Below are 11,445 nucleotides of genomic sequence, written 5' to 3' on the forward strand. Positions count from 1 at the left end.
ATTTAGTTAATTTAAAGGATTATATTAAAGTTATTTTCTACTTTTTAGTGTAAAGGAGCTTATTTTCTCTCTGACAAAACTTGTGTACTACATACCAGTTTTTAAACCTTAATATAATTAGAGTTTAGATTTTTGATGTTGTGAAGAAGGCAGAATATCTATTTTACCTGCTTTCTAGATTAGAAATAAGCAGCATCTCGTTGAAATTACATGTCGACTAATACAACTGGATGTTATTTCAGGTTTAGGTTGTTATTAGGAAATGGGGGAGGGGGGTAAAAAAACCTTTAAAAGAAGAGAGACCAAATAGCCAGGAGACATTTTTCTTTGTGTTCGCCCTTACCTCCCAAGGTTTTTTTTTTTTTTTTGCGGTACGCGGGCCTCTCCCGTTGTGGAGCACAGGCTCCGGACACACAGGCTCAGCGGCCATGGCTCACGGGCCTAGCCACTCCACGGCATGTGCCATCTTCCCGGACCGGGGCACGAACCCGTGTCCCCTGCATCGGCAGGCAGACTCTCAACCACTGCGCCACCAGGGAAGCCCTCTCCCAAGGTTTTATTCCTCTTTTTACCCAGCTGGGCAAATTAGCTTTTGTTTTTCTCCCAATCTACCTTGATTTCATATTCCTTGGTACTTATTCCTGCTGCCACTGTCTCTGGTTATACCAGATTCCTTTAAATGGGAAAGAACAGAAAGACCCCAATTGAAAAATATTTCAAAAGCAAATTAGTTTTTGCTCTGGTCTGAGTGCTGTCTTTAGAGAAAGATTGGGGAAAAATGTAGAAGGGAGAGTCCCTTGTGTTAAGGTTGAACTTCTGACCACCCTGCTCTATTCCACTCCAACCCACAGAACACAGCTACAATTACTGATTCTACAAAAGGAAGGAAGATCAAGACCTTACCTGTAATTTTAAAGATAGGGACTTCACCCATAATTATACAGCAGTTGACGTTAAGCAAATTTTTACAGTAACCATAATTATCTGCTTTATTTCTTGCTTATAGATGTTTATATATAAATATTTTGGCCAAATAGTTGGTGAAGAAATGCAACACTAGTTTTTATTTAAAAATCACTTACAATCAAGTGATAACCATAATAATGTATATTTGTGTTTCGTTTGTATATCAAAGTACTTTCATATGCGTCATTCTAATTGATCCTTTTAAAAATGCTGTATTTAGGAAATCTTAATAGTTAATACTTCCATTTTTACAGAAGAAAAAAATGGACTCAGGTGAACAGCTTTGTAGGGCTGGGACTGGGGTAATGGCCAAGGAGGCGCATAGGGCATGAACTTTAACAACAAGGCGCTCGCTAGTTCCAGGTCTGGAGTTTTGCCCAAGATCACACAATTCAGCAGGTGATATAATTAGGACCAGAATCTAATTTCAACTAGGTTTTTTCTAGGGAAAAAAGTATTCTTAAAAAGAAATTTAATTATTAATAAAAACACAGTTTATTAATTCCTACCTCTTTACTCTTTTGAGTTAACTGTAGAATGTAGATAGTCTAGAGATAGTCTATAAATTCATTTAAAGGCGATGAATTTTCTCAGCTGCTGTGGATTTCACTTCACTCAGGTATCATTTAATTAATTTTCTCTAAGTTTGCTTATAAATTTTATTTCAAGGTTAATGTCATACCAATAGTGAAAGTTTTAATATCATCTGGTGACCACTGCCCTAACACAGTATTTTTAACAATTTAAAGACATACTGATTTTTTTAGCCTTTTGTTGTAGTAACAAAATGAAAACCAGATTACACTCATTTATCTTTAATAAATAACTCAAGTATTTTATAAATTAATAGAACCCCATGAACATTAGTCATAATTTTAACTTCATTTATTTTTAAACAGGACCAAATTTGCATTTTACTTTATTATTATTAAAATATAGTTGACTTACACTATTAATTTCAGGTGTATAACCTAGTGATTTGTAAATATACAGAGTTGTATTTATTGACTATATTCCCTGTGATGTACGTTACATCACTGTGACTTATTTATTTTCTTACTGGTAGTTTATACCTCTTAATCCCCTTTACCTATTTTGCCCATGCACCTATGCACCTTCCGTCTGGCAAGCACTAGTTTGTTCTCTGTATCCGTGAGTCTATTTCTGTTTGTTACGTGTTCATTTGTTTTGTTTTTTTAGATTCCACCTATAAGTGAAATATATAGTATTTGTCTGGCATATTTCATTTAGCATAATACCCTCTGGGTCCATCCATGTTGTTGCAAATGGCGAGATTTTATTCTTTTTTATGGCAGTGTAATATTTGTGTGTGTGTGTGAGAGAGAGAGAGAGACAGAGACAGAGAGAATGAGAGAGATCCACTTCTTTATCCATTCATCTATGGTTGGACACTTAGGTTGCTTCCATGTCTTGGCTATTGTAAAAATAATGCTACAGTGAACATGGGGGTGCATATATCTTTCCGAATTAGTGTTTTTATTTCCTTCAGAAAAGTACGGAGGAGTGGAATTGCTGGATCATATGGTAGCTCTATTTTTAATTTTTTGAGGAACCTCCATGCTGTTTTCCATAGTGGCTGCACCAATTTACATTTCCAGCAACAGTGCATGAGGGCTCCATGTCCTCCACATCCTGGTCAACACTTGTTTTTCCTTTTTTATGATAGCCATTCTGACAGGTGTGAAGTGATATATCTCATTTTGGTTCTGATTTGCATTTCCCTGATGTTGAGCATCTTTTTGTGTGCCTGTCAGCCATCTGTATGTCTTCTTTAGAAAAATACCTACTCAGGTCCTCTGCCCATTTTTAATCAGCGTTTTGATACTTTTTTAAATAAGCTATTCTAATTTAATGTCAAACAATGGATAATAATAGGATTTGGCTAATTAAGTTAGATGTAAATTACAAGGATTTTACTATATTTAGGAATGATTTAATTTTCCCAACTGCTATCTGATAAACTTTTATCAAATTTGTTGAAAGAATTAGCTTTCATGACTCAGTATTAGCTATTTCTTCATTCTTTCATTTCACTGATAATTGATTACCGAGAGTAGTATAATCTAAAGAGTGTTTCAAAAGAAAAAACTAAATAATATTGACTCCAGTTAATGATATGCATGCTGAAGTATTTAGGGGGGAGATATACTAATACCTGTTTTTCTTTGAAATGTATCAAACAAAAACTAGAGGGATTGACAGAGGGATGGACATAATGGAATCATATGTGATAAAGCAAGCACAGTAAAATGCTAATAAGAGAATCTAGGTATTAGGTATATGGTTGATCATTGTAAAGTTCTTTTATCTTTGCTGTATGAAAATTTTCATGATGTTGAAAATTAAGAAACAAAATAGTCTGTGCATATGTATTGTGAAAATGTCCCATTAGTTTAAAATAGCCTGCTAATATTAGTCTTTATAACTTGATATGCCTGTTAATATGCCATAATTTATTTAAATAGCCCAGTGTTACAGGCTATATGAAGTATCACTATAGAAGCAAATTTTGAGAGTATTACACACACATATGCACATTAAATATAAGGGTTTGGGTGACTGCTCTTTAAACTGCAGTACAATTTTATAGTCTAGTTTTTGTAAAATTATAGATCAAAATATTGATGAGGAATAGGTATCATCATATACACAGTTAAGCAAAGAGGTGTCACAAACTAAATTATAAATGGTAATTTATAATTAATAAGACAAAAAGGAAAGAAAACACTTGAGAAAGCCACAACTGTCTTAACAACACTGGTAAGAATTCTTTTAGAAAATCACCAGATATCCATCTCTGTATGCACACATGCTGGGATAATTTTGCAATTTTTGTATGACTCACAGATTTCTGATTTCCAAAATTTACTAACACTTAGGAGTTTACTAGCAAGCAGCTCTTCACACATATCAATGTCCAAAATCAAAAGGCTGGAAATTACTCATCTTAGTGGAAAGAGAATTAGGAGCCAGAGCCCTGCCTTCTAGCCTTACCTAGCTATATGAGTTTAGGCAAGTCACTTAGCCTCATTACCCCATTTGTTCATTTATTTGAAAAATTGTCTGCTACATTGACTGTGCCTACCTAAAGGCTGGTTATTTGTAGAATTAAGTAATAGAAAAGAGCTTTGAAAATATAAAAACTGTATAAAGTACCTAGCCAGACACAGGTTAGATACTTTATACAGTTATCTCATTCAAGCCTTTGTAACAATGTATGTTTTGTAGTCATAGGCAATTGATGCTTGGTATTTGAGAGAAATATGTCTCAGCTGTTTAGAAATCCCCAAATTGGGACTTCCCTGGTGGTCCAGTGGTAAAGAATCCGCCTTACAATGCAGGGGATGCAGGTTCGATCCCTGGTCAGGGAACTAAGATCCCATATGCTGTGGGGCAACTAAGCCCGCACACCACAACTACTGAGCTCGCGCACCTCAACTAGACAGCCTGCATGCCGCAAACTACAGAGCCCACGCTCTCTGGAACCCGCGCACTGCAACTACAGAGCCCATGCACCCTGGAGCCTGCACACCACAACTAGAGAAGAGAAAACTCACACGCCGCAACGAAAGATCCCACATGCCGCAACTAAGACCTGACGCAACCATAAACAAATAAATCTTCAAAAAAATCCCCCAATTAAGTGCTTCTGTATAACTTTAAAACTTTAAAAAAGGATGAGAATAGTTATTTTCTAGCTAAGAATTTTTGCTTCCTTAGGCCTTCTTTCTTCCATTAATATCCTGAGAGATGGCTTTCTTTTGGGAAGTCATTATTCACACAACACAGAGTTTATTATTTTTTAAAAATCACTTAAAATCGATTGCTTGGGGCTCCCCTGGTGGCGCAGTGGTTGAGAGTCCGCCTGCCGATGCAGGGGACACCAGTTCGTGCCCCGGCCTGGGAAGATCCCACATTGCCACAGAGCAGCTGGGCCCGTGAGCCATGGCTGCTGAGCCTGCACGTCCGGAGCCTGTGCTCCGCAACGGGAGAGGCCACAGCAGTGAGAGGCCTGTGTATCGCAAAAAAAAAAATCTATTGCTTGACTCAGCAAAGATGTTGATATTGCGTAGTCCACTAAACCTCCATCATTGGCTAATTAGTAATTTCTTTCCTCTGTTTATATAAGCAAGATTCAAAATCTTTAACATACCTACTGTAAAGCTAGTGGTTCAAGAAAAAATTGTAAATATATGAAGCTGTTACTTTTTCAGTGATGGCAGATAGACTTCAATTCAAGTGTCACTGATTATTAGTGCCTCTGAGGAAGCTGTGTTGAGAAGGATTCAGAGACTGCATCTGAATTTATCATGAAGGAGTACCATGATCAATTACTGATCCCAGCCTTGGGATGGGAAGAGAGACCTAAAGATACAATACTGTCCTTGGTTTATAGTGTCTGATCATGTTACTCTCATGACGATTACATCACAATTATAAAATGACAGTTGCTTTTTAATGCATTATTCAGGACCTTTAATTCACAGGCTTAATCCATATTATCTGATGGTATCTTTACTCAAACTATTAACATAGTTTATTCCTTTTGTATCTAATCTGAACCACAGTATGAGTCCCTTCCTGATTTGTAAGTAAGTTTACTTCCCTTTGGTTTCAAATTAGGATTGATTACTACTTTTCAAATCCAAAGATTGTAAAATGAAGGAATTTGAAAGAGAAGTAAAAGTTAACCATGTCCAGTTTTATTTGGAATCTTATCCATATATGAAGTTTTAAAAAAAGTGCTAGAAATAATCTCCTGAGACCTTGTTCCATAGAGGGCTAAGATGTGTGTATTTCTGTGTAGAGGGAAGGGATTTCATTAAAAAGCTAAATATTTTCCACCAGACTAACTTGCCTTTTCTTCTTCTAGAAACCTGTGGATTTTTGTATCTAAGTTTACTGAGTTTGATGCAAGAAAATTACATAAATTATATAAGCATGCTATTAAAAAACGGCAGGAATCTCAGGTAAATGAATGCATCATTTTTTCTTTATGTTATTGAAACATTTTTCCTTACAGAAGAATTCAGTTAATAAATGTAGAAGGAATACAGGAAATAGAAAATCTCACAATAAAATTTGTTGCAGGTAAGATCCTCCAAGGGAAGCTAAAATGAGTGGGCAAGAAAACAAGATATTGGCATAGTCTAAAAGTATCTCCTCCAAGATGTTTATTGATTACAAAGAGAAAAATAATAGCTCTGTAGAGGAGAAACCTGCCTCACACCACCTTAAACAAGCAATCAAAGTTAATGTCACCAGTAATAAGACATACTGACATCATGAACCCCCTGCACTGTGTACTGAAAAAGGTACATCACTTCTGTGGAATTCCTGGCAAAAAAGCATCACTTCAATCCAATCATGAGAAAATATCAGATAAACCCCAATTGAGAAATACTCTATAAAATAGCTATCTAGTATTCTTCAAAAGTGTCAAGGTCATGGAAGACAAGAAAAACCTAAAGAGCTGTCCCAGTTTGGAGGAAACTAAGAAGACATGAAAACTGAGTGTAATGGAGTACCAGATTGGATTCTGGAGGAAAAGGATCTCAGTGGAAAAATGTGAAATCTGAATAAAGTCTGTAGTTCAGTTAATAGTATTGTGCCAGTATTAATTATTTAGTTTTGATCATTATACCATGGTTATATAAGATATTAACAGTAGGAGAATCTGATAAAAAGCATATGGGGACCCTCAGTACTATTTTTGCATCTTTTCTGTAAGTCTAAAATTATTTCAAAGTCAAACTTTTTAAAAAGTCATGGGACAAATAGTTTATACTTTTAAAAAATATCTGCAAATATTACATTTATACATTCTAATATCTTAAGTGAGAACTTCTTTTAGCATAAGGGTTTTCTGTATCCTTTTTTTTATAAGGGTGTTTGAAGCCACTTAAAAGATTCTTACCTATGTGCATTTATTTTAGCAAAATAATGACCAGAACAGCAACTTGAATACTCAAGTGATTAGAAATCCAGGTAAGTAAGTCTTGCTAATTGTTTTGGAAAGTAAATTTTAAAATTGGGGGGTTTTTTTGGCGGGGGGTGTTTTAGATGATATATACCCATGTTATTATATTGTATCTAGTATCTTAATAATCCTTTTTAGCTTATTATTAACTTTCCCATAAATCAACCTATTACCAGTTTCTAGAAAATTATAGAATAATTGTTGAAATGAACATATTTTTAAAAAAACATTATTTGGATTAATAGTATTCTTTCTGTGTAAGAGTCACAAAAGTATAGTCTGAGAAGGAAAAGGGCCTTATACTTTTCGGTTGTGATTGTTCACATTTCAGATTAAAGTAACCTATTTGTAAGCCTTAGTGTGGCTTTTGTAAAGCCATTTCTAAATGCTGTAACTGCCTGTATTTGAGAACTGGTTTTGTTAGTTGGAGTTGAAAAGTTCTTATAATCTAGCAGTGAAGTTACTTTTGTTTACCATGTATTTTTTTAAGTCATTAACAAAAGTTGGACACTTCTATCTAACAGATGTGGAAAGATTAAAAGAGAATACAAATCATGATGATAGCAGCAGGGACAGTTACTCATCTGATAGGCACTTATCTCAATATCATGATCATCATAAAGACCGACATCAGGGAGATTCTTATAAAAAGAGTGACTCTAGGAAAAGACCCTATTCTTCTTTTAGTAATGGTAAAGATCATCGTGATTGGGATCACTACAAGCAAGACAGCAGGTAAACTTGACAGTTTTAAAATTTTGCTTATTGATGTCTTCTTTATTTTATTTGTTGTATTTGACTTTATCAGCCAATTCAGTCTTCAGGTAATCAAAATAAGTCTTATGTAAGGTAAAGGTTTTGTTTGTAAATAAGAAAAACTGAAATATAGTTCTTTTGGTTAAGAGCTGAATTTCTCTATAAAAATGGATTTTTAATTATAAATTTAAGATCAAAGTATACAATAAGAAAAAGTTTAGTGTAGGGAGTTCTGTAAGTCATGGGATTCATTATTGCTGGTTTGGGAGAATATTGGCTCAAATACTCTTCAAAATGTAGTAAGTAAGGTAAAATAAAAGATTGATGGACTGTGGCTGAAGTGAGGTGGTGGTGAATTCTACATTCTGTTCCATTAAAAAAAACTAATATTTATGTGAATAATTAATTTATGTGAAAACAATTCATTGAGGTTAAACTTAAAGCAATCTGAGATAGTCCTGAAATCAGGAAGTTTTCTCCATATATTATTATATTTTTGAAGCCTTTAAGTAGTAAATAACTGGAATATAATAACAATATATTTTACTCCTTTGTTGGTAAGGGAATATTTTCATTATAGTGATCATTACTGTAAGCCAAACAAAAATACTGAGAAGAGTAAAAGTAAAGATCAGAAATAAGGAAATGAGTAGGTTTTTTTGTATTTTAGTTGTGCTCACTGCAGTAATTTCTGAGACACACAGCCACATTATAAACATGTCAATTGTATAATGGCTCTTAAAATTGGAAAAAGGCACACAATGAAAAGGAAAAGCCATATTTGTTGTGGTAAATGTTTGTAATTTCACAGACTTATATAACAATTTATATTGTTTATAATAAGGACCTTTTGTGAACCAAAAACCATTAAATTATGTTTGGTGTATTTTATTTGAAAAGGCAAACATTTTAGAGATTACTTTTCATTAAACTGCCATAATTTTTTTTAGCCAACTGCTGCATTTATGTATGGAGTAAATTTCACAATGACATATATCAAGTCTTACTATATAAGTAATCAAATTAAGGAAGCTTTTAATAGGCATCACCAACCAATAAAAATTTTCTTTTACAAATTTATTTCATAGACTGTTTTAAAGGTTTTTATTTTTTTTCCTGCTTACAGGTTCATAAAAGGCTCTGATTTCAGGGGTATTTTAGATTCATGTAGTTACCTTAATTCCAACTTTCAGATAGTTAAGATGTATTAAGACAAATGATGCATAGAATAAAAAGTAGCAACCAATCTAAAATGAGCATGAGAAATTAGATGCTACCTGAAGTGCTTTGTATGGTTTCACTTTAGTTTAATGAATGGAATAGTTTTTCCAAAGGCAGGCAGAGATATTTCCAGTGATTTTTAAGCTCACTTATAAAGTTTTGTGATGAAACACTGAATTTGTATACAATTAAAAGTACGCTTTAAAGCAATTTTGTTTTATTTTTAATAAGATTTTATTTGGAAACATTTAATTAGCATTATTAATTTAACTAAAATTCCTAATTTCTCTTTTGTTAGATACTATAATGATAGAGAGAAACACAGAAAACTGGATGATCACAGGAGTAGAGACCACAGGTCAAATTTGGAAGGAAGTTTAAAAGACAGAACTCATTCTGATCATCGTTCTCATTCAGATCATCGGTTGCATTCAGACCATCGGTCAAGTTCTGAATATACACACCATAAATCTTCCAGGGATTATAGGTATCACTCAGATTGGCAGTTGGACCATAGAGCTTCCAGTAGTGGCTCTAGATCACCACTAGATCAGAGGTCTCCTTATGGCTCCAGATCTCCATTTGAACACTCAATTGAACACAGAAGTACACCTGAGCATACCTGGAGTAGTCGGAAAACATAACAAAAACTGATAGTGTCTTTCTGGACTTTTCTTTTAGCCATATATCATAACCAACACAGTAATTGCCTTACATGACTTGAAAGATATAAACAGATCTTCTATCAGTAGCAGTATTGTTACTTCTTTCCAGGATGCAAGGTCTATTATCCCAACAGAAGAGAAACTATTTTTATATTTAAGGATTATGCTGCACTGTACTACAAATATTGTAGTACTTTTTCTTTTCTTTTTTAAAGAAATGGAAAATGTTTACTATTACAGGGACCTCAACACTGCCCTTCCATATAGGCTGGATAAAACTGTTTTTAAGTCAGTGGTTTTAGACTGACATCCATTTAAATTATGTTTGTATATGAACTTTACTCTGACCTGTGATCTTGTTTCAGGAAGGAATGAAAGAGAGTTCTTTTCTTAATAAAGAAAACACACTCAAGGACTTTATTCACTTTCCAAAGCTACTTGTTTACATGTACACTGCGACCACCTTGCCGCTTTTCATCACAAGCTTGAATATTTAAATTCTGTACTTATATCTGTAAAATAGCCAGGAATTTCCTGTTTGTGATCTATTATTATGCCTTTTTACACACACAAACAATGGCTGTAAATTACTGTAAATGTATTAAATGAGCTTTCCTTACTTCCTTCCCCTTCTCAGGCTTTTTTTGACTGTTCCTTTCCCTACCAACTCAGGCCTTCTTATCATTTAAAAATATATATATCAGTGTAATAACACTTTTTAATGATTTGTCTTGATGGAATCATTGTTTAGAATGTAAAAAAATGGGGAAAGGGGCCACTTAATTCCATTAGTCCTTTTTATATTGACTATTTTATTAGATACATGTTATTTCTTTCCTTTCCCTTTTTTAGTCAATATTGTGTAACAAAATGGTGAGATGATAATGTAAAATCTAAACTGCATGCTCTGGAAACAGTTTTTTCAGATGCATTTGGTTTAAAAGGGTAGGTGTATGAACACTTTCAGAATCCAAATGGCCAAAAGTTATTGTAAATCCATTTGTTTTCCTTTTCATGTGGGCAATAATGTCAAATGTGCTATGCAGCCAGGTAACATTTTAGATAAACTTGATTGACTTTTAATAAAAACTGTTACAATGCACACTGATTGTATATAAAAACCTTATATATGACAAATTAAATTTAAGAAAAAGGATATGTGGGCTCCTGTAATTTTCTGCTGCATTCTTATTCCCTCAAGCACTTAACTTTTTTTTTTAAGTAGTAACATTTAGCTTATAGAAAAGGATATTTTGATAAGCAGTTGAATATTGTTAATGTGTAGCACTATAATTAAATCTATTTTGAAGAATATATGAATCTATGAAGTAAAATTTAGATCATAGAAATCTGTTGGACTCGATTTTCTGCAGATATTATTTTAGAATGCCTTATATTTATTTACAGATTTTTTTATTTTGTTATATTCAGTGGGAATTTTTTAATCATGTGGCATACATTCTTGGATGTGTGCTGTGATCTAACAAATTTGAACCTTAACTGACAAATATAAGTGTATTGATATAGTCCTATAATATTCTTAAATGTATCTGTTGATTAGCTGTGGGAGTGATGTACAGAAATTTGTCCATAGATATATTTTTTAATATTTTCCTTTTATCCAATTAGGTCTAAAATTTACACTACGTGTACAAAACAGAGCTTCTTTATCCCCCCCGCCCCAGAGTTACCCTGAATGTCTTTTCCTGGTATGTCAGGTAACAAGAGAAATAACTCAAATTTTAAAACATCTGATTATAATTAAATATAAAAGTGATAAAACAGTTTAGTGCTGGTACACATTTTTTAAGCTTTTTCACTTTTTTCCACTATTAG

The 11,445-nt window shown here is 33.6% G+C and overlaps 1 protein-coding gene across 5 annotated transcripts in view; it reads left to right on the plus strand.

The window, feature by feature from the left end:
- CHD1 (chromodomain helicase DNA binding protein 1) overlaps positions 1 to 11,239 on the plus strand; it is a 75,327-nt gene extending 64,088 nt beyond the window's left edge. For 2 of the 5 annotated variants that reach the window (XM_082836044.1, XM_082836045.1), the window contains 4 exons: positions 5,861 to 5,957; positions 6,924 to 6,975; positions 7,492 to 7,702; positions 9,243 to 11,236. In XM_082836044.1, the coding sequence (XP_082692170.1) occupies positions 5,861 to 5,957; positions 6,924 to 6,975; positions 7,492 to 7,702; positions 9,243 to 9,588 (706 nt within the window). In that variant the 3' untranslated portion in view covers positions 9,589 to 11,236. Of the gene's footprint in view, positions 1 to 5,860; positions 5,958 to 6,923; positions 6,976 to 7,491; positions 7,703 to 9,242 lie in introns of all 5 variants that reach the window. The other 3 variants (XM_082836047.1, XM_082836046.1, XM_082836048.1) reach the window with 3 other exon arrangements.
- Positions 11,240 to 11,445: the final 206 nt, after the last annotated feature.

Source organism: Leucopleurus acutus (genome assembly GCF_964270905.1).
Source record: "Leucopleurus acutus genome assembly, chromosome: 3".
Taxonomy (NCBI): Eukaryota; Metazoa; Chordata; class Mammalia; order Artiodactyla; family Delphinidae; genus Leucopleurus; species Leucopleurus acutus.